Source organism: Colletotrichum jinshuiense, chromosome 10 (genome assembly GCF_051148585.1).
Source record: "Colletotrichum jinshuiense chromosome 10, complete sequence".
In the NCBI taxonomy this organism is placed as follows: Eukaryota; Fungi; Ascomycota; class Sordariomycetes; order Glomerellales; family Glomerellaceae; genus Colletotrichum; species Colletotrichum jinshuiense.
The window spans coordinates 1,657,895-1,680,795 of record NC_139303.1 but is presented as its reverse complement, the minus strand read 5'-3'; the positions used below and the strand labels follow the sequence as shown (position 1 = coordinate 1,680,795).

Here is a 22,901-nt window from a genome sequence, read left to right as displayed (position 1 = left end):
CTTATAACCTCTTTAGCTTCTATCTTGTAGTGCTGTTAGGTATAGTTTTAACGTCTGTTTTAACCTTATGTAGTAATGCTAGACTACCTGTTCTTTTTGTTAGTAAACGTAATAATTTCGTTATAACTATAGTATAGCAGCTCCTTCTATAGAGCCTGTAGTAGGTGGTAGTAGCAACCTTAATGGTGTATAATGGTATTTATAACGTGTAGGTAAGAAGCGTTTAGGTACTTTATCTAAGTTGCTATATAAGCTTCTTTTCCGTTTGTAATAAAAGCTTAAGCTGGTGGAACCTTATTGTAATAATAGTAGGGCTGATAGTATGCTGTAGGGTGTACTATATATAGATAGAGGTAAGGTTGTATCAGCTTAAGCTTCTACTAGCGAACTAATGTTATAGGGAGATTCTAAACGTCTCTATTATCGTATAGTGTAACTAAAAAGCTTGTTTAAGCTGGATGAGGAAGAGATACTATCTACTATAGTAGACTTATCTGGTTATATAGTATTAGTAGTTAATAGTACTAATAGGGAGTATTTTAAGAAACTTCTGTTTTTATTAAAGATTAATTAATCTAGTTCTATAGTAGTATATTCTACAGCTAGATGTAGAAATAGAAATTCGTTAAGAAATTAAAAGATCTATAGTTGTAGTAGAGGTTAAAGATAAAGATTATAGTAAGTATTTTTATACTAAGGTCCTATAGTAGCTTGTATATATAGCGTCCCTAAGGAACTAGAATTACTTAAGGTGATTAAGATTAAGCTTAAATCTATTATCTATATTTATATCCTAAAGAGGTTGGAGGGCTTCTTTAATATATTTTATAGTGTTTTCCTAGAAAAAAGGGGTTGTAAAGGTATTTTATACCCCTCCCTTACTTAGTAAGGATGAAGGGGTTAACCTTATTGTAATTTCTATTGGTGGTGGAATTATTGTTTTTCTATCTACTGTTAGCTTGCTCTTTTGGTATGTAAGGGAAAACGGGAATAGCTTTATACAGCTTATATCCGCTATGTAGAGGGAGGATAGAAGAATATTAGGGGTTTTAGCGTTGTTAGACGCTATTACTTAGCTGAATGTAGAAAGTTAGCCCCCTAGGCTTATAACCTATTAAATTAAGGTAAGAAGGGTGAATTCATTGTGTTGCTTAACCAGCTAAGGTTATCTAGTGAAGGCAGACTGTCCTCTATATACAGGATATTTAGACCGCTTGTGACCTTATAGGGAGCATTTAATCCCTGTTTTGCTACTGCTGAATTGTCTTACTTCAACAATAAGCGCCACATGCCGGCTTCCCTGCACTGCCTGACTGGAGAAATAACATACAGAAAATGCTGAGGGGCAATACATACGCTTGCAATCTGCTTTTGGGAACAGCTACAATAAGATTCGTCTCTCGGGATCACTCACTCCCCACGAACATTGGCATGACGTAGTGGATCGTTAAGCATGATTCCTCTTTACCCTATTTCCGCATGCTTTCGATCAATCTCACATTATTATACGACTGCGGGAGTTGGATCGGTTCATAACAAATCCGAGCTTGGAGAGTGTAGGTCTTCAACAGGTCCCTTTACAGTCCTCGCAGCGACGCAGACGACATCGCAGTTATCCACAGTACCCTCTACCTGTGCCGCCCGCCCCCTTGCCGTTTAGTGCAATGCCGTATACTAAGTTCAATCAATCTGAAAGCATTTATGACATATTCATACATCCTTGGTCGTACTGTTGCTACTACGACCGATGCTCAAAGGATATATGTATGTCAAAGTTGGAGTCCATCGCTATGCTGGTTCCCACGGGAGAAAGCAACGGGTTCCAGATACTGCTGATCAAGGGAGCTCCAAACATGTACAATTTCAATGTCTATGCAATTTAAGTTGTGGTAAAACGTATTCTCAGGGCGAATTTTGTAAGCAATGCTAGTGTCACAATACGTGACCTGACTCGGAGGCCGGTAATCGGTGACCGAAACATCTGCTTGGCAATTTGCCAAGACAAGTGGTCGACAATAACTAGTGTAAGTACATTCGGGTACCAAAAGCATCCGACACCCGCCGATCACTGGCAAAGACGATACCATCAAGTTGTTGGGCGTCAACCGCGAAAATCTCGATTTCTAGCAACTCCGGAGGTTCCCATGTGTTCTTGAAGCGAATGGGCCGTCCTGAAGGGCAACAAGGCCGGATCTGGTCCACGACAAGAGATCTCACAGACAATTGAAGCCTGAAGTGTGGCAACTACACCATAATTGGGCATCGAGGACTAACGCGGCCTGCTCAGACTTCGTTCTTTAAAGGGATGGTTGCATCGGTCTCTCTCGGCGCGATCCATTTACAGGAAGCCGACAACTCTTGATTACGACTGTTGAGGCGAACTAGCCGCCGGGATAAAACGCCTCACTGTGCGTGCCGGGCACACGTGCCAGAAGGTGCGTGTACGCCTGCATCGTGGCTTCATGATGACGCTGCTTGGACATCTATCATTGACATCAACATCTGGGTACGCTTGGTCGAGTGTGAAAGCCCGACAGAGGATTGAAGGGAGCCAGACCTGAGCTACTGTTTGCCACTCAAGGTCGGCAGTTGGGAATTCAGGGCGAGCGGTTAAGTGAGACTCATCGAGCACTGATACGGCCTAAAGCCAAGGCGGCCACCAACCAACCTGGTCAAGGATCCCATAACGTGTCCCGCAGCCTCTCTGGGATAAGCTCGTTGGATGACTCGCCCGATTGGCGTCGATTCCAACCCGTGTTTGCCAGCTGACTACTGCCCGTGATATTTTGGTGCTACTACGTAACTGTTCCTCGATGTGCTAGGAACCCTCGACTTGTGTTGCGATCGATGACATATGTCGCGCAGTATGCATAGGTAGCTGACCGAACTGGCTAGTTGTCGATGGTAGGTCTGATGTTTGAGCCAACATGGGGAGACGGCATGGGCAACTCGCATCGACGATCCATGGCGTTTTTCCTGGTAGGCCCGGGAATTTGGCAGCATGAACCTGGCGCATGTCGAATGCGCCATAGATTGCGCCGCTCAACGTCTCCTCGTCCCCTCACCGGCAGTAAGATAGATCTGCCATGAGGCGTCCTTGCTACTGCACAGGCACCCAAATGGCATCATTGTTAGGGAAAGTGGCCTGTTTGATGTTACCGAACGTCGAATAGGCTTGCTGGTAAATGTTTCGGTCGGTATCTAAGCCACGGTTTGAAAATTTTTATCTCCGCCATACAGATGCTTTTATGATGGGTAACTAATAAGCCGTGCATTAGAACGTGCAGAGTGCATGGAGAGTCACTGCGACGTCGAGCAGACAGACCAAAGGAAATCCGGGCAAAATGGCAGAGTCACGAGCAAAGTCATTACCAGAGTCATGGTCAGGCTCTGGGTCCGGCTGCAAGCTAGCAGCACGACATGGAGGAAGCGCCAAGAGAAGAGGATGCAATCAGCGGTGTAGCTGTAGCAAGTGGTGGGGGCCTTAATGGGATGAACCTTGTTAGATGTCAGCGATGAAACCAAGACAGTACCGCGTTTCGGCGGCTAGCCTCCTATTATGTTGAATACGAAATTGGCTGCAAAGACATTGCTGCCTACATCCGTAATCAAAATAAGCGTAGAAACGGTCTTGGTTGAGTTGAGGACCTCCTCTCACGCAACCGTTGTGAGCACGTCTCCAGGTGTGCTAATAAGACATCACACAGCTTGAAAAAGCCAATCGCAAGGCCAGCAGTACGCCATTTCGAGGCCTAAGGTTCATCAAGCAATAAACCGTTGAAGTAGACGGTCCCGATCCTGCAGATCCTGGGAACGAGCAACGTGGTGCGGGGTAGCTCGTCTCAAGGCTAGTAAACGCGGGCCGGCCCGGATCCTCGGTGACTGAGGCAATGGCTGGCCGGTACTATGTAATCATGGAGGTCGGTCCAAACGTATTACACCACTCCTGCCGCTACGTACCCCCACCCCCACGACGCCCCCTTCATCCCCAGCCCCCACCTTGTGTGTCGTTTTGCGCCACATCCTCCGTCTTCCATGCTAATGGCCAAAGCCAGCGTTGACCTGTTCGATGTTTGAGAATCCAGTAAACATAACCGCTGCGTGCATCGCGGAGTTTAGATGGCCAATATGTATTAGTGTTCCCCAGGCAAGGGTAAACTTTATGGAGTGGTGTCACACTGTCTCACAGGGAAGCCGCTTGGGCCGGATTTACTATTGACAAGCGAACTGCTCGAAAGCGACTATGTACCAACTTTTGACGATGTTACGGACTGGCACCTTTGGCTTGCGCGGCTAGTAAGATCAGCATAGCGCACCAAAGCAAGACATGCATGTTCAAGCACGACATCGAAGCAAATTATCCATCAAATATTTTATTCGTTCAAACAGGTTACCGTGAGGTATGGTAGCAAGACATACAGGTGTAACACCAAAGACGATCTATCTATCAGATGATTCAGGCTCGACGATGGGAACTATCGACTTTACCAGAGGTTACGTTGGGCCGTGTTGCGAAGATCACCGGCAAGCCACAGCCTATGCTCTTGATCGCCTTGGAATGAAAACCAGCTAGTCTTGAAAGTTTTAGATAAAAAGAGATTCAAAAAAAAAAAGTATTTATATGGCAGTGTTAGTTCTCTCGAATGACTTCCATCTCATCCAGATCTTCACAGACATCTTGTTGTTCACCTTTACACAAGCTTCATTTACTCATATTTCTTGAAAGAAAAATTCTACCATATACACAATGTTGTTCTCAACTGCCCCCGGTATACCTACGAAGTCGATTCCTGGGCGCACTCTTTTGGTGGTTGTCCTGGGCGAGTTCTGTGGAACCTTCATGTTCCTGCTGCTTTCCTTCATCGGAGCCCAGACTGCCATTGTCACCAACAATTCTCTTGATCCCACCGCTCCCCTCACATCGTACAGCTTGATGTACATCGCTGCATCGTTCGGTACTGCCATTGCCACAAACGTTTGGATCTTTTACCGTGTCAGTGGTGGAATGTTCAATCCCGCGGTTCGTCTACCCAACTGCCCATCCGCGTCGTGGACACACTAACACCCAACAAGGTCACTCTGGGTCTTGTACTTGTGGGCGCCGTCAAGCCGCTCCGAGCTCTTTGCATTGTGCCGGCTCAACTCGTGGCCAGCATTGCCGCATCCGCTGTTGTATACGCCGTCTTGCCTGGACCTCTCCGCGTCACCAACACACTAGGAGGCGGAGCTACAATCGCCCAAGGCTTCTTCATCGAGATGTTCCTAACAGCTCAGCTAGTATTGACAGTATACTTCCTTGCCGTCGAAAAGCATCGTGCAACCTATTTAGCACCCATCGGTGTCGGTATTTCGGTTTTCATCGCCCATATCACAGCCACAAACTGGACAGGGACGTCCATCAACCCTGCTCGTTCATTCGGGCCTGCTGTAATCAGCGGATTTGTCGACTACCATTGGATCTACTGGTTAGGCCCTTTGGTCGGCGCTGTTCTATCATTTTTTGTATATGCTTTGTTCAAGTGGCTCGAGTACCACACTGCAAACCCGGGGCAGGATGATGATATGGAGAAGGCTCTCAGGCACGATTCGCTAGCTTCTAGCAACACGCACAGTAGCGCAACCGATCCCGCTGGAGTGTAGGTCGCAGGCGGCTACCTTTGTTGCCGTAACGAGCGATCTTATCTATGCATGTCAATTTTACGAGAGGATAGGACAGTTCCGGAGGCAGCGGCTGAGGCAATCATACATGTAAATTCGAGCTATCCCATGGAGCGAGGGATGGACGCCATTTTTGCCAAGGCTTCAAATATCCACGTAGTATCTACTTTCACTCTATATTCAAAGCGGTACATGACGACATGTTATTTAACCCTATGTTATTTACCTGTTATCATCACCAAATCCATCATTCTGAACAATTCTAAAATTTCTAGTGATTCCGATCCTTCTGATGTCTCTATCACCTCCGTATGGAGATGTATAGCAGTTGGGGTCCTTCGGAATACCTTACTGCTGCGCTGGGACGTTATTATGATAGTATAGTTTGGCCCCACGAACCTCTAGCTGTTGAACGCGGACTTCCAAGTTTCCTTTTACCATTTGATGTGTCGGCCCGGCAACTGGGGATACAGGATCTGCCAGCATGCCAGCTTGGCCTTTTTCTTCAGTACGTTCCATGTGACCTGGTGGAGCAGTAGATCAAGTGGAAGAATGCAGCACCATTATAAATGAGAAGCCCCAAGCCAGAAAGTCAAGAGAAAACAATTAAAGGAAGACTTCTTCATTAGATAGATCCACCTCTTCTTATGAATTCTAATTCATATGTTGATCTATGGTGAATCTAAAATATCAGGATGCTAGTCTTCTCAATAGCAGCAGAAGAAAAATTCGATCTATTTACCCGGTTTATTACGCGGGATCGTTTTTCACGTACTGTTCCAACAGCTGGAGGCCTTTCATACTGCTGGACTCCAATCAAGCCCCGTCAACTACGCAGCCAACTAGGCAGGGCTAGGAACGGAGCAGTGGCCGGGCCCAAGATCTAATGCCGGATGTATACCGGAAGGCTAAAGAGTGGTCCGCCTACATCCAACAGACTGGAGATTCCTTCTTTTCGGCTGGGTCTGGGCAATTGGCGTAAGTAGCGGAGTGCAGCCCGTGCGGTCCCTTATAAGCTGTGTTGACGGCGGCGCAGGCATTTTGCCTGCACTGGCAGATCTTTTGGTTCACTGCCACAGTTGCTCACTATCAGCCACTGCTACGTCAGTGAGCTACAGAAGAAGAAACCCATATATTCCTTGGCAGCAACACCAGAAACATACAAGAAATACTAATTAGCTATGTTTGTATTGCAGCGATGCAGCAGCAATAAGAGTCCGCTAGGTACTAGATGAGATATCTAGGAATAACCTCACGCAACCGTTAAAGCGGAAATACGCTCGTAAGGGCTGTTTATATTGCAAACAGCGTTATGTTGAGAGACACTGCTGGTATTTATAGCATGCCTAGCATAGTATACAGAGAATAGAGGAACCAGAAGTCATCCTTTACAATTAGATACATAACTACTACAGTTTTGTATCTTCCTACTGACTTCACTTTGCCTTGGGACAAGGCGGTGTCAATTCGCACTCAATGAAATATATAAAGGTTTAAGTTGTTAGATTATTCAACGTAACATGAGGCGGTAGACACACAAGTTGATTAAATACTTCTAATTACTTACATAAGTCTGTTTTTTATCGTTTATAATATCGATGTCAACCTAAAACACTTTGTCTTAGTCAGGTGATTTTTGCGAGTGTCTAAGCCGCAAGCTTGGTCCCTGTCCCCATTCAGATCACCCCATATGGACAGGAACTTCAACGCATGCAGTCTCTCCAATGTTGTTAAGAATTTACAAACAGCCCGAAAGCCTGCAATATCGGGTTGTTATAAATTTCGTTCCGACTCGAGCTCCAATTATTTCAGTGACGGGGTTTTTGAATGTCCGAATAGCCATGTCTGGCAGCAAGATGGGCTTGTATCATGTGGGTTTCAGTACTTGAACTTGTCGTAAGTATAATAACTCGTCGGCGATCCTTTCCGTATCAGCGATGGTATGTTTAATTATGGGGATATTTGACAGACCGACTCAGCTGTGTTCATGTAACTGCAAAGCCTAATTTGATGTAGCATAACATCGGCCAGGATGTGTAAGCGCTTACCCAAGTCCATGCCTTGGCCTTTTGTAACCGTTGACGGGCAGCCGGGCTGTAACAGTTCTCCATTCGGGGACACAGCCAAACTACTTTCCGTCTCTACATAGAGTCTTTTGAATCTTCATATCAAAAATAAAGGTCGGTGTAATAGATACATAAACATCTCAGTCGTACAAGACGTAATGCCTCGAAAGCCGTTTACTTGAATTCTCTGGTCAAATCCAAGTCAAATATCTGATCTGCAACGTTTCCATCCGAACACAATGGACCATTTCCGGTCGACAAGCCGGGATGAAAGTACCTCCTATCAGTCCCTCAGCAATCTAGCCTGGGACCGGTCCGTTATTTATCTCGCTGCCTTGGCTATTGCCGTTCTCTTCACTCGCATCGTGAACCAGCCCGCCATCCAACTTCCAGAGCTGAATCCGAAGAAGCGCTTCGAATTCACAAATAGACGTCGCCTGTCTCAATTCTTCCAGAAGAGCAAAGAGCTTCTCACCCAAGGTCGAACACACTTTCAGAACAAGCTTTACAAGGCATATTGCGACTGGGGGGAGGTCATCATCGTTTCCCCCGAGCATATTGAAGAGTTGCGAAGCGATCCTCGTTTGGACTTCTTGTTGCCAGCAAATGATGTATTTTCAACCGCAAAATCTAGGGGGCTTTTCAAAGGCTAATGCTCTTCTAGGATAGCCATGGGTATATCCCTGGTTTTGATGCTTTCCAGTTAGATGCCCAACTAGCCCACATTGTTACGAAACACTTGACAAGAGCACTGAGTACGTTCTTTTACAGCATACGGTATTGCATATGTTAACAGGCGGCATAAGCAAAACTCACCGCTCCAATATCTACCGAAGCCGCAGTGGCTTTCCGCTCTATCTTGACAGACTCGCCTGGTAAGTCAACATATTTATCTTGCCTCCTATGGGCATCAGTGATCACGGTGCAACTCAAACAGAACGCGGCTCTAACTAGCACAGAATGGCATGAGGTCAACCCCAAAGAAGACCTTGTTCGCGTCGTTTCTAGAATGTCAACGAGAATCTTCATGGGAGAAGAACTCTGCAGAGACGATGCATGGGTCAAGGCGTCGGGTGAATACACTCTTAAGGCGTTTGAGGCTACAGATCCCGTTAGACGCTGGCCGCGCCTCTTTCGACCATATGTTCATTGGTTTATGCCCATCTGTTGGGACCTTAGACGCAAATTAGCAGAAGCCCGCCGTACCCTCGAACCGCACATCGCGAGTCGCAACACAACAAAGGCAGCCGCCCTGGCTGAAGGCAAACCGTGCCCCTTTGATGATCTGATTGAGTGGTGGGAATCCGAATATGGCCCTTCTGATAATCACGTAATTAATCAGCTCACGCTCACCGTTGTGGCTATTCATACCACAAGTGACCTCCTCCAGCAGACAATGATCGACATTGCGTTGCACCCAGAGCTCTTTACCCCACTTCGAGAAGAGGTGATCAACGTACTGAAGACACAGGGTTTAACAAAACTTGCGCTCTATAACCTCAAGTTGATGGATAGCGTCTTCAAGGAGTCGCAACGTCTCAAGCCTGCCCTACTAGGTAAGTCTTGACCCCAGAAAGCAATAAATCAGAATTCATTCACTCATCTCCTTGATCTTCTCCTAGGACTCTGGCGGCGGCAAGCTTTGGCAGACGTTACACTGTCGGATGGTTACGTCATCAAAAAGGGGCAGAAAGTCCTGGGAGACAGCACCCATATGTGGAGCCCCGACTACTACAACGACGCCGATAAATTTGATGGGTTCCGTTTCCTGAAGCTGCGCGAGACACCGGATAAAGACGATCCAAACAGTAAAGCAGCACACCTTGTGAGCACCAGCTCGAAGCATCTCGGATTTGGTCATGGGCTACACTCTTGCCCTGGACGATTCTTTGCGGCCAATGAGGTGAAAATTGCTCTGTGCCACCTTCTGCTCAAGTACGACTGGAAATTGCCAGAGGATAAAAGACCTAAATCAACATGGACAGTGGCTGGAATGTCTATCATTCCGGACCCAAGCATCAAACTCGTAGTAAAGAGGCGACAAGAGGTGATTGATATAGACTCGCTGTTATCCTTAGGGTAGTATTTAAGAGGAAGGTCAGAATGGGAGTGCAGAAAATTCCGCGGCTGCTATGTTGTGTACTCTTTTACAAATATGCAAATTGGTGAGATACGCCCAGTTACACAGTTTCGGATCATGGCTGGACGTTCAAATTTCTTTGTTTCCATGATGAGTGTGATCTAGTATCAGGTTATGCCTGCATCTATGTCGTCTCAAAAAACGTAGCTCCGAGACAATTGACTTTGGTTATTGTCCACTACTGTTATTTGAAGATAAGTGACTCATTAGCAGTTGTCGATCTTCGTAGACCGACCACCATATTGGACATGTAACGCGATGCCGTCACCAAGAGCCTCATCTCGGTGTTACTCATAGCCAAGTAGATCCATGTCAATATAGAGTGGCTGTTCTAAGACTTCATGACGACAGTGAGGACTTCGGTGGAGCCATGAGCTGATGCCCTTGATAGGTGGATGGACCAAACCCGCATGACATAATCCAAAAATGCCGGTGGTCGTTTCCGATTCAATTATCCTCGAACTGCAGGATCACCTAGTTGAACCATGCATCTGCCAAAGACGGTGCTGTCTGCAGAGCAAATGTCAATTGCCAGCGGGGATGGAGGAGTTGTCTTCCACGTGAGTTATCGTCGGACTGTTTCGTGCCATCTTTTCCCAAAGCTGCGCTAACCTCGTCCGGGGTGAGCGACCGTTTTGTGCAAGTTGCTCAGTCCCGGATGGCTTCCCCCAGTCACTGTCCATCAACACTTGGCTTTGACTTGACAGACTGCGCCATCTGATCGTACAGCGCTTCCATGCCGGCAGGAAGAACTTGTAGTGAGTTTTCAACGTTCAGCTTTGTGTGACAGCCGTTGAACTTCTGAGCTGCCAGGTGGGCCCATGGAAAATTCCCACCCGCCCGTTCGAGGAGCTGGTCCGTCACCTCCTCGCGGTACAAATCGCCTTCGGCCGTGTCCATCTCCTGTTCGATGTAGACTCAGAAGTCTTGGGCAGAGCCTTCCAGACTGATGGCCTCGAACCGAACTTGTCGGGACAATTTCTGAAAGGCCATTGCGATCTCATGGGTTTTACGACTGACAACCATGAAACGAAGTGGAATCGTAGCGAGTGATAGCTGGGACAAAAGACGAATGATTGAGCTGGGGTATTCGCCCTCATCCAATCCATCCAACACGAAATAAATAGGTTAACTGAGACTCAGACTGAAAAGGCTTTGCCTGAAAAGCCACTGCCATAGACTGTGATAATCGGCGGCTTTGATATCAACTCCAGCCGTCTCGAGCACTCGAAGCTTCGCCGCGTAACATTCCTTCGAGGTACTCAATATCGCTATTTGTGTTTCTAATCTCTCCTAGACGTTCTAATTGTAGTCGTCTATAATTATCCGCATTTCAGTGGCAAACATGAACTGTGGTATGCAAGGCAACCACACTAGCTTAGGGAGTCTCTAGTCCATAGAAACAAGGACTGGGATCGTATGCATAATTCCAGTCACTTTATTCGCTATTCTAAAGAGTTTCAAGCTGGGGAGCTTCCCTTAAGACGACAGTTATGAAGATAAGGCACCCCTCGACAATCCGATCACGGTAGCCTGACACTACACAAGACAATCAACGCAGAGATGAACAGAACCCCAGCTGCAACAAATGGCAGTCCGATCCAGACACCTTCGAGCCGCAGGCCAACCTGGAAAGAAACTACGAGTAATGGACCTGCTACCAGTGCACCGAGATTTTCGAGCATTCCAATGAAGTTGAAAAGTGAAGCTCTGTGGTTGGGCTGTATTAAGGACGCCAGAAGGCTCCGAAGAATCAGGTTGTAGGCAGATCCCATGCAGTATAAAACTAGACCTGAGTAGCATTAGCAATTAGTTATAGAGCGTTCTAATTAAGTATATTCATACCTATAATCATTATGCTTTCTTTGCTTGAGAGGCCTGTAGTCAAGACACCAAGGGCTAGAAAGGCGCAGCTAGCCCGTGCCATCCAAAAGTCCTTAAATCTTGCTGAGGTAGATAGGACTTTAGTCATTATATAGCTTGTTGAAGGCAGTATAACAACAAGAAGTAAAAGATCCACAAGGGACTTTAAGGTAATAAGGTAACCAGCCTTTCTCTCATGTTAGATCTGTTGTAATCTTTAAATTAAGAACTTACCTGTGACCAAGACCAGCCATATCTCTTTCTTGCAAATTGAAGCAAGATGTCATGCGAGTGTTTCCCTAGTGTTGTTACAAGGAATGTAAGTAGCAGCATCAATATGTGTTTGTTTCCTTGGATAAAGAAAGCTATAGCGGTTTTCGACTTTAATACGCTATCTTGTAATTGACTCCAAATGGTCTTGGTCTTGCTCGCCGCATCAAGGTGATCGTTAAAAGGTGCGTTGTCGCTTCCTGTATCTACTGGCGATTGGCTCTCTAGTTCTTGCTGCGTCTCTGGGAGAAACAGAGGGATAAAGAGACAACAACAAGATGCACTAGACCCAATCCAAATTGGAAGCCATAGTTCAAATTGCATAAGCCATGCTGCAACAGAACTCATAAGAAGCTGTGAAATCATTGTAACTATGCCAAGGCAAAAGAACACTGTAGACCTAAGCAATAAAGAATAAAGAATTAGGATTATATCACGATGAGAAGGCTAGCTGCTTAGAACTCACCTATATATGTCTGAGGATAGGTTGGTCAACATAGAGAAGATTATTGCAGAGAAGACCGGGGGCCCGCCTCCAATAAGAGTGAATAGAGATGAAAGCCAGATCAGGCGGATAGGGAAGACATTAGACCACCAACCTAACAATACACCAATTAGTTATTAGTTTGAGGTCTTGTAGTAGATAGTAAACCTACATATAGCGATGGTGAAACAAGTGCCCAAGCTAAGACCCAAGATGCAGAGATAAAGAACCATCTTATGGCCATACCTATCCGCTGCAAACCCATACGGCACAGCTGTTAAGAGACCTAGATGCAAGATTCAGCGTGCTTGGTCGTCAAGTTAAAAGGGGGCGATTACAGAAAATAAAACGTACCTGGCACTAGGCTGATTGTGCCGTCCCAGCCCTTCAATAGAGTGAGCTCGGCCTGTACTGCCTTATCATCGCCGCATGATATTTGGTTTGCAGGTCCTTGGTTTGCAGGTGCTACATTTGCGTGGAAATTGCGGCAGATGATATCTTCAAAGACTTGGTTAAGCGGAATGGCTTGAAGAATGCCTGCCCCCGACTGAACAGCAACCAGTAAAAGCAGGACAGCGATGTACAGGAGGGCCTTGTGGGGGGGTCCCGTGGGGCGCGGTCCTTCTGTGGCGGAAGCATTCACATTGGGTATTTTGGTATTTATAAGGCGGGATCGTTCATCTGATTGGTGAATGCTTCGCTCGGGGAAGTCGGAGGCTCGGACCGGTCGATCCATTATGTTATGCTGACGTGCAAATGCTGCAACGAAAAAAGAGGAGTCCGGCGAATTTATTTCCTTGTAGATCCTACAGCATATGGCGGCGAAGTGCCTGTGTGGGAGGGGAAGCGAACAGTTGGGGAAATGAACTAAGTGACTATGTATTAATACCTGGGTGTTTCACGTGGTTCAATTCCCCTAGAGCGGCCAAGAGTGGCCAAGAAGGATAAGCTGAATGTTGGCCCAAACACTCGATGATTTGGGCAGGTCCTTGTCGACCTAGACGTGGGGGTCAACCGCCAGCCCTGGTAATTTACATGCATGGGCGTAAGCTGCCAAATGGCAAGGCAGTTATTCCATCAGGGGTGCAGGAAGACGCCATATTCGCCAAGGGCGGGGTAGAGCCAAGAAGGACTTACGAGGCCGGTTTTTTACCCAAAATTGCGCTAGGAATTCGGTACTTCCACTATCTATATGTTTTTGTTAGGCCAGAGGTACCAGAAATCTCCGCCAGTAAGTAATTTGGCGGTGATGAAAAGTGAAAACATAGGAAGGAGTAAAGGACGTCACTTTATGTACCGATTGAAATGAGAGTAGAAGTAGGTTTCAGTAGAAATTTCAGGTCTTGTAAAACATTGCGTCTTCCTGCCTCGATGGAATAGGCCAGCAATAATTTGTTCGCTGCTTCCGCCTCCCGAGAAACAAGCTGAAAGAAACCCATTCCAGAAATACAAGATCATTCCCGAAGAAGATGAAGACACCAGTGTGAGAAACATTAGTCAGAAGTACAAACTGCCGGCATTACAAGTCGTCAGCCGTAAAGTTCCAGCCTTTGGGCTGGAAATTCTCAACTGCTTCTTCAGGATCCTGTCCCCATCCAGAGTAGTCCACGATAGCATCGTTCTCCACGTGTAGTCGCTTATTGCCCAAATTAACCCAACGGTCAAACGTCCAGTCCCGTATCTTGGAGAAGTTTCGGCACATGTGGACTGTTCCCAGCTGCGGCTCCATGATTTTCGAATGAAGCCACTGGAAGGCGTTGATGCTAATGTCCGAAGAACACATCAGAGACTCTCTGATCGATTCGATACAATGATCTGTAGTTTATGGTTACAAGTTAGTCAACTGTCCATCATAAAAAACAAAGCGTTTTTCTAGGTAAAGCATACCGATATGGAGCCATTGTCCATAATTCACTGTCCCGTCTGGGTTAACCATCGACACGTTGTATCGCCGTGGATAGAATCCCATCCGAATCATATTCTAAACCATGACTGTGATCAACAACCTAACTCGCAGATCCTGTTGGTTGGCTTACCAGGCAATGAAGTTGATGAAAAACGTCGATTCCAACCACGTAATCATTCTCGTGACCCAGTATAGGTACTCTCTCGGTCTTATTTAGCAGGCGTTCATGGGCATCCTTAGAGATTCCAATAGTGGCACCCTCTGTTTGACGTCGTTGAGTAAGCTCTCGAGACAGAATGTGTTGAACAGTAACTCGACTTACTAGAATACAATTCTTGCCATAGCTCGTCCTTCTCGTCAGTCGGCCAACCTTGGTATGGAGAGACATTGCGTCCGAAACCCACCCGAAAGTTTACGGGCACATACTCGATCACTTCCTCTGCTGGAGCTTTGCCATTTATCAGTCTGGGAGGCGTCTGTAAAAGGTTGACTTACAATAGGCTCCAGCATGATCCCCCGCGTCATGTGGGCAACTTGAAGGAGAGCCCGCGGAAGTCATATAAATATAGACGACCATAATGGCAAGAAATACGTTGATGATCCATGGCATGAGGGAAATCAACACCTTATTCTTATGTTCTGCAACTTCTTTTATGGTTTCTTGATGAAGAAATTGACCCGAGGTTGGGCTCAGGAGCGAGACATCTTCTTGCCAGTCTTCGTTGCTGGCACGCTCGCAGCTCTTGATTGTCTGAGTGTCCGAATTGGCGAGGGGCATCTTGGTAAGGTCTCAAGGTGAGAAATTGTAAATTTAAAGTGATTGGCGAGAACTGAACTTCGCAGGAAGGGGGGACAAGCTTAACCCCCTTCAAAAACTGGTCACAGAGGAGAGAGCATTGAGGAGCCCGAGGGCTGCAACTTAAACATAACGCAATGACAAGTGGAATGCCTTCGTATGGCGCAGCACAGTCTAATCTCTTACTCAGCCTTCTCAATCGAGTGCTTTAGGTTCCATTGTTTTGTAAGTATTTCTTGGCTGTTGGGTGCGTGATTTTTTACGCAACCGACGTAGCCTTGTGCCGCATTCTCGCATTATCACAAAGTCGGCTGGACAGAGCTGCAGTCAGTGCCAACCAACAGGACTGTTTCTTGCCGATTATTATTGTTAATTCGTATATGCTGTGTGATATGAAGGTTTTATCGTCTGCATGTTAATCTTGGCTGCTGTGCCAAGTTTTCCAGCACACAGCCAGGTACTGCAACGCTTGTGCCGCGTTCTTGCATTTTTATCAACTGTGAATTTGATCAACCTCGGGCTCAGAGGACAGAATGGAAGTTTTGTACCAGATTCAATGCAGCAATCATATCAAAAATCTGGTGAAAACTCTTTAGATATTGAGTTCAATGCCCTCATCAACTCCTCTTACTTTAAAATGCTTCCAGTTCGTGCATAGCCTTTTTTTATGCACCTTACAATTTTTCGCTCCCTTTCTCTACCATCATGGGTAATAGTTCTGTCTACACTTCCATCCCTGAGAACCCCGAAGAGGAGGGTGCTTTGCAGTCTAGAACCCCTCCGGTGCACTCCGGGTCAAGAACTTGGAGACTCTACAGCAAATTAATCTTCATTTTGTTTGGCGGTCTTCTTCTCATCTCTGCGAGTATCGCATCATTCGTTTTGGGACGGCGGTGGGTAAGCTTGAATGAATGCTCCAGAAGGCTATCAACTTGGTGTAAGTGTCATCTGTACATATCGTTCCCACATGCTCACCAACAAAAGCTCCGGCTCTGGATGTAGTCGAGTATCATCAGACCATCTTCGACGCAGACTTTATGGCACCGTCTGTGTACCGAGGCGAGCCATCGCCAGATATTGACGCCGCTTGGGACCGCATATCTACACAAGGAACAGGAAGCCTTCGTATTCACGAAGAAGACTTGGCCCGACTTAACAAGTCAGATGTGGCGGACAAAACGATTGGGTTTTCGGACGGCACGAACGATAAGCAGATTATATTGGAAGTATTTCATCAGCTACACTGTCTGGTATGCGTCTCCAAGATGATTTCTGGCATGTGAGCAGAGAGCTTGTACTAATCGCCATCTCAGAATGAGGTTCGCAAGGCCACCTGGCCGGCTCATTATCCCAAAGTCGGACCGGAGCGACAGAAGGTATTCAGAGCACATCTCGGTGAGATTAATTATTTCCTTTTTGATTATCTCTAATACGCTAATATATTTAGATCACTGCATCGAGATCTTGCGCATCTCATTAATGTGCACAAGCGACGTAACTCCAATCACAGGTCAATTTGTAGACTGGAAGGGGCCAGGAGAAGCAACGCCGGACTTTAGCACACTGCACACTTGTCGTAACTTTGAAGGCATCTTGGAATATGTACAGAATCATGCTGATAGGTGGGCTCATCCTGAGGATCATTTTTAAATTGAGGCCGACTCGGTGTGTGAAATATGTTTGAACTATCTGATGGATAAGTAGATAGCGTGCACAAACTGTGCCAGTAATCGGTTGAGATATTCTTATTAGCTCGAGCTTCCATCTTCACATCTATTATCAGCTTCTTCTTCAGACGCAATGAAGCTTGGATACTTGTAAATCGCGCATTGGTGTTGATTAAAATTGGTCAAAAGTGACCAGTCCAGATCAGCGTGGGCACTCCCCATGCCCAACATACTAAAAGAGCTTTCTGTATCCCTGCCACTGAATAAATGATGTTACTAGGACTTGGCGTAACCTGATGGAGACGCATGTGAGGGGTTCACACACCATAGGCTATGCAGTTGGAAGAGTCTGGTTGTGGTGGTTGTGAGGGATGTCAGAGATAGATCCACATACAGTGCTGTGAACAGCACGCCATCTGACCCATGCAGTGAGTGACAGGCCTAATTTCCAGCCTTTTTGCATTAACTCAATGCGACCTCGCTTAGGTACATGTGTATTTAGCTAGCTGAGACAGTGGCCACATTGCTCCTTTTACCTCCTCAGAAGTACGAATATACACAATTCCATCAATAGTACCACGTCCTGCTGGCCGCTACCCTGTTGTCTTTGGCAACAGACAGACCAGTCAGGTGTATCCGCTCGGTTGTTGGTTGTAATTACGATATGCATATCTGTTGGTTGACTTGCATGATCACTACAGCTTTGACTTACACACGGAAGCTACCTTGCTTGGTTGGTTTGCGGGCGTTGGGATGACTCGTCACGAGCATCGACCATGAATTTGATCCATTTTGACGCAGCCCAGAGCATTTGGAAAGCTTGGAACGCAAAAAGCCTGTCTGAAAAGGCCAGTCAAGTCAACCGGATGACCCCATCACTTTTAAATCACCTCTAACTACCCTTTAACGTGCTCGATGCTATCGTGATTATCCGTCTTGGCCTGCGGAGATGTGGCCTGATCAAGAGCTGGAAGTAATGGAATGAGGAAGGTCGTAGGTCCATGTATAGAAATTTCGCGATGGATTCAAGAAATGGACACCGCGGTGGATGGACGGAAGTCTTATGAAGCATGCTGTAGGTGGTGTTGGCGCTTCGAAAGAAAGCCAGTTGGCCCACCTGCACAACAATCGGGTGGCAGCTTGCATCATGAGTCAACGTTCTGTCAACTATCAGTCATTTTTGCCACGGATGGCGCAATGAAACAGATGGGTGTGTGATTTTTATCACTTGGTTTCTGAAATCTGGACTGTCCCAAAGGCCAGATTGTCCGAGAGCCTCGAGGATAAAAGCCTGCCTTCGCCACGGTGAGGGAGGAAAGGACATTTCACAGCGCACTAAGCTTTCAGAAACGTGACACACCAGACAACATATTTTTAAAGACTTAACATTCCCCCCTCGCTGCAAAATGAAGTTCTCCGGACTACTCGCCTCTTCCATCTTGGCTCTCAACAGCCTGACTCTTGCCGCACCTGTCCCGGAGGACTCGGCTGATGCTCGCCTCCCAATTGGCGGGTGGATAGTCATCGTTCTCGATGAGCCAACCTACGACGGACACCCTGGCATTGAAGCCAGAAGCTTGCCCGAGAACTCCGTCCGCGTTCGGGCTACCCCGGAGACAGTTGAAACTCTCAAGAAGTATCGCGTACGTATAATAAACTTGAAAACAGTCTCCAATCCAACCGACAGAGCCTAAGAAATAACCCACGACTAATATGTGTTACCAGAACGAATCCTTGAAGAAGAGGACCAAAGCTGATGAGGCCCTTTACTCCGCGTACATTGCCCTCTTGGTGAATGAGGATGCGGTGAGTTTGCTCTCGAGATTTTATCCAGACGAGATACTGATATTATATGCCCGCAGAGCCTGAAGCAGCGAGACGAAGCTGACAAGATCCTGAATCTCAACTACGCTAGTGTCGTAGAAGGTGAAGAGTCGGTGAGTCCGCTGCCTACCGCAACTTCTTTTTGTCTTGGTCGTACTAACTCTGCCTAGAAATAAAGCAAGTTTCCAATATTTCAAGCAAACGAACTTGTCAAGTAGATGATCTACGACCACTTATTGACAAGGGAATCGGTACGGTGCTTTTTTGTTCGGAATAGCCAAGAAGCTCAAACCAGCCCCTCAATGCTTCTTGGACCAATGTGTGGTTTCTCTTCAAGCCCCTCAAGTCACTGTATTAGCGGGACAGTTTTCCTCCTACGACACGATCGGATCTCTTCCTATCCCCCCTCGTGTTGTAGGTGATAGTCAAATTTCATTCATCATATCCTGAGGTTGGGATGAGTAGGTTTCTTGGGTGTTGCCAAAGTTTCGTCTGTGTGAATCGGTGTATCACAGTATACTGAACACATCCTTCGTTAAGTGCAGATGCTCTATTGATACTCAATGGGATAATGAATACTCTTTAGATCTACTTTAGACCCAGACTTCAGTTTAATCCCCTTCATTTGGCCATAAGTCCATGGTTGGCTTTCTTTGGTCGTCGCTGCTTGACCTGGTCTGAGATCCCGATCAAACCCCCATGTTTAACCTGTATATGCCGTCTGAATGTATTCAATGTGAAGAGGTTTGGGAAATCCTGGCATTGTGGATGGTTGCACCAAATGGGATCATCACATTGTGTATGTTGATTGGGAGCCAGGCCACTTGATTTGAACGTTCAATTTTACAGAACTCGACGGCAAGGATAAATGGGCAGCGTATTATATCATTAAAAAAGTAATACAATATATGTATGCCAATGTCTTTCAAACAGAGCTGCTCAGTTATCGACCAGCTGCCATCCCCTGTGGACTTCGATGTTTCTTTGCTTCCGGAGAGTAGACTTCCTCAAGAACTGGAACGCGATCACCTGTCACCGTCGGAGATTATCTCTATACTCTCAACGGAGGAACGTGACCAAAATTTGGGTGTATATTTGCAGTAAAATCATTTTACGAATACCTCGTTTGCAGGATCAAGGGAAGGGGCGAAGAATCCTAGAAAGCATGACTAAAACTAGCTCATATTTGCTTCATAATATTATGGTTAGAGTACCTTAGGGTTAAGTAACCCTTGTTTCTCTTGTTTACCTCGCCGTGGCTGGACTGGGTAAGCTTGCTTGATCAATTTCGATATCCAGTTATGGTATATAGCACTTCGTGGCCAGGATTCTTTTAATTACTCGACCACCATGCTCAATTTAATGGTGGCAAATTTCGTGTGGGGGTTGATGGAGTAAATCCCATGTCGACAGGTCCGTCTCTAGAAGCGCACTCAATGGAACTTTTAAGGTTCATTTAATGCCTATCAACAAACTGATACAACAAGCTGGTACGGCGCCCTAGGTGACAGGTTTTCCTTATCACTTCTATAAAGGGAAGGAGCGTCCTCTTCCTTTGTGAGTAGTCTAAGAGCGTCTGCTGTTGCAATTGTACGCCGGAACGCCAAGTGTGCCCACGGTGGTATTGCCATCGTCATAAATGCTGCCATGAACTTTGTGGCTCGTCTTAAGGGAGTCGTTTGTTGCATACCCCGTCCACAAACACACAAAACCCCACCACGGAAACTGTGCATCCAAGAGATCCTGGATCCATTTCGGCCGCGGCAACTTGCTAACAGCCGGAAGGCGCTTGGCCTTCTGCTCCCTCTTTCGGTTACTCTCGGCCTGATTCTGCTCACAGATGGCCCTCAAACGTTCAAGTGTAATGGTTTTTCTTTTTCTTTTTCTTTTTGCGGGAGCTTCTGTGTTGTGCCAATTTGTTACGCGGTAAATATCGCTATATGTCTTGGAAGGGGTTTATTTCATGGGGGGGTTTTTTTTTTATATTTTCTTTTTTTATATTGGAGGGTGGTTGGAAGGTGTCGAAATACAGGTACCCACTACTAAGTGCCCCGCCATGCCCGGTGGCCTGTCCGGTAGCCGGCCTCGGCTCCGTGTGCTCCTGCCCGACTCAACGGACCCCGACCGGACCATCTATTGAAGTATCCGGGATTGAAACACAAACATGAGCACCCGGCGGCTTTAGTCACTTTCACTGCAATAATGATCAGTAGCCTGTAATATTTTTCAAATATTCTATCCAATTGAACGCTGATGTCATCTGTTCAACACCTCACTAAGGCGGAGCTGGAATTCTGTTGGGTCAAAGAACATGCCGCCACCGGCCTCTTCCCCAAGTCCACTGAGAGCCTGGAGCAGAGCTTGAGTCACAATCCTGTAAGACGCATTAGGTTAAAACTCATTTTTCGGTACTGGCCCAAAATTCGCCTGCACCGTCTGCCAATCCTGCTTCGTCCCTTGAATCTGTGGAGTGACCCAGTTCTCGCCAGCCTCAAACTCGGAGATTGAACAAGTTTGCAACAACTTCTTTTATTATTATTTTAAAAAGGCCGAAGGGTTTCAAACCCAAGTAATCAAACCATCAGACAATTCCAGCGTCTTCTCAATGCTGGTCGTCTGCCGACTTACATAAGGGACTTCCAGAAACGGGTACTTGTTACGAGAAGGCTTTTTCATGCATGCCCGCAACGCTTGCTCCACTGTGGTTTAGCCCTGACGCTTGATAGACCCATTCCCAGGAGGACCCTACAACACTTCTCACAAAAGAAGCCCATTGGCCCAGATCGTCTAGTTGGTTAGGATGATACGTTGTGGTTCTTCTATACAGCGATCCGTGTTGACGGCGGTTCGAATCCGCCTCTGGGCAATGGAGGTTGTAACGACCTTCTCTTTTTGGCGTTTTGTGTGTGCCGGGGGGCAGTAGTAAATTTTGGGCCGAGAATCGGCAATTGAGAAAAGCTTGGGCCCGCCCGCCTGGGATGCGTTGCTGGCCTTGGCGCGGAGGAAGGGGGACAGATACCTAGGTGACTTGACGGGAGGCCCACTGCGCTGAGCTGCTTGCGTTCATGAAGCAGAGTCCAAGTTGAGCTTCAAGTTTGTTGCTCGCTGTGTCGGAGCGGTCCAATGCCGTGGCCTGACCGAGGGGGGACAGAAAAAATGCCTCGCATTCTCCTTGGTTCGAGGCTTATTCGCCAGTTGGCGCACGAGCTCAGAGTTCAGTTGACAGGTTGCAAGCATCCAGTAAAGTTCATGTGTGGACTCATCCTTCTGAGTAGAACACAAGGCTTGCATTCTCTAGTGACCCCTCTCATCGGCCCAACTCCTCGCCCTCCCGTGTCTTATAGTACAGTATTAACACATTTGCGCAACCCTTTTATCGTCTAACCATGCCAATGATGGCGGTGCCGCGCCAAAATCCATCCCAGAAACGCCATGCCATGCGGAGTCGAGTGAAGTTTGTTCCAATACAGTTGTGTTCTAGCCCTCTCGAGCCGCTCCCTGTGGACGAAAGCGCCTCAGCCTCTTCCATTCGTCCATCCTACGCCCGTCGGTCGGTCACGGGTTCCGTCGCCGTCTTTCGTCGGCGTCTCGGTGCCGCGTCCACAAGACCCATGTCCCCCTCACCGGTCCTTGTAAATCTTCGGGCGGAACCCCTCCTTCGTGTCGGCCTCAACCTCCTCCTTCTCGACCATCGGCCCAATCTCCTTCTCCAGCCTCTCTCTCGCCCTGAGAACCTTGCTCTGCAGGTAGAAGCTGCCGCCCTTCTTGGGGTCGTTGGCGTCGAACAGCCGCTTGAATCGCTCCATGACATCACCGGCGTTGCTGGCGCCATCCTTGGGCGCCTCGACGTCGAGGATCTTGCAGGCCTCGTCAAGCGTCATGCCAGAGGAGAGGTTGCCGGAGCCGGAGCCGGCGGCAGCGCCGCCATTCTTGGCCTGCGCGCGGGCGTACTCGGAGGACGCCTGCGCTTGTTTGTAGGCGGCAGCGAAGGAGCGGCCGACAATGCGGGTGCCGACGAAGACGACTTGGGTGATGAGACGGTAGGCCTACGTTGTCAAGATGTGTCAGTCAAGCAAACAAAGAAGTCGAGATCGGGTGGCGAAGGGCGAGGCTGATGAGCTTCGGCGGCGCATCGCATCGGAAGGCGAAGGGGGGTAAGGCTGGAGACTCACCATGTTTACGGTATTAGACGCGGCCTCGGCGCGTAGAAACTATTGTTACAGATGA

The 22,901-nt window shown here is 47.2% G+C and overlaps 5 protein-coding genes across 5 annotated transcripts; 3 read left to right on the top strand and 2 right to left on the bottom strand.

The window, feature by feature from the left end:
- Window positions 1–4,747: 4,747 nt before the first annotated feature.
- EsH8_X_000403 (uncharacterized protein) lies at window positions 4,748–5,640 on the top strand (the record flags this gene model as incomplete). The annotated part of the gene is made up of 2 exons (XM_083274491.1): window positions 4,748–5,020; window positions 5,074–5,640. The coding sequence occupies 2 exons, from the start codon at window positions 4,748–4,750 to the stop codon at window positions 5,638–5,640; spliced, it is 840 nt and encodes a 279-aa protein (XP_083119883.1).
- Window positions 5,641–7,963: 2,323 nt separating this feature from the next.
- Window positions 7,964–9,291, top strand: EsH8_X_000402 (cytochrome P450; the record flags this gene model as incomplete). The annotated part of the gene is made up of 4 exons (XM_083274490.1): window positions 7,964–8,335; window positions 8,389–8,479; window positions 8,531–8,599; window positions 8,684–9,291. The coding sequence occupies 4 exons, from the start codon at window positions 7,964–7,966 to the stop codon at window positions 9,289–9,291; spliced, it is 1,140 nt and encodes a 379-aa protein (XP_083119882.1).
- Window positions 9,292–11,387: 2,096 nt separating this feature from the next.
- EsH8_X_000401 (MFS transporter) lies at window positions 11,388–13,217 on the bottom strand (the record flags this gene model as incomplete). Its single annotated transcript, XM_083274489.1, has 6 exons — window positions 11,388–11,656; window positions 11,710–11,914; window positions 11,962–12,397; window positions 12,464–12,596; window positions 12,654–12,767; window positions 12,836–13,217. The coding sequence occupies 6 exons, from the start codon at window positions 13,215–13,217 to the stop codon at window positions 11,388–11,390; spliced, it is 1,539 nt and encodes a 512-aa protein (XP_083119881.1).
- A 5,039-nt stretch (window positions 13,218–18,256) lies between these two features.
- On the top strand, window positions 18,257–18,850 carry EsH8_X_000400 (uncharacterized protein; the record flags this gene model as incomplete). Its single annotated transcript, XM_083274488.1, has 4 exons — window positions 18,257–18,493; window positions 18,576–18,656; window positions 18,713–18,787; window positions 18,845–18,850. 4 exons carry the CDS (start codon window positions 18,257–18,259, stop codon window positions 18,848–18,850), a joined length of 399 nt encoding a protein of 132 aa, XP_083119880.1.
- A 3,444-nt stretch (window positions 18,851–22,294) lies between these two features.
- On the bottom strand, window positions 22,295–22,849 carry EsH8_X_000399 (import motor complex subunit PAM16; the record flags this gene model as incomplete). The annotated part of the gene is made up of 2 exons (XM_083274487.1): window positions 22,295–22,720; window positions 22,847–22,849. The coding sequence occupies 2 exons, from the start codon at window positions 22,847–22,849 to the stop codon at window positions 22,295–22,297; spliced, it is 429 nt and encodes a 142-aa protein (XP_083119879.1).
- Between the last annotated feature and the right edge of the window lie 52 nt (window positions 22,850–22,901).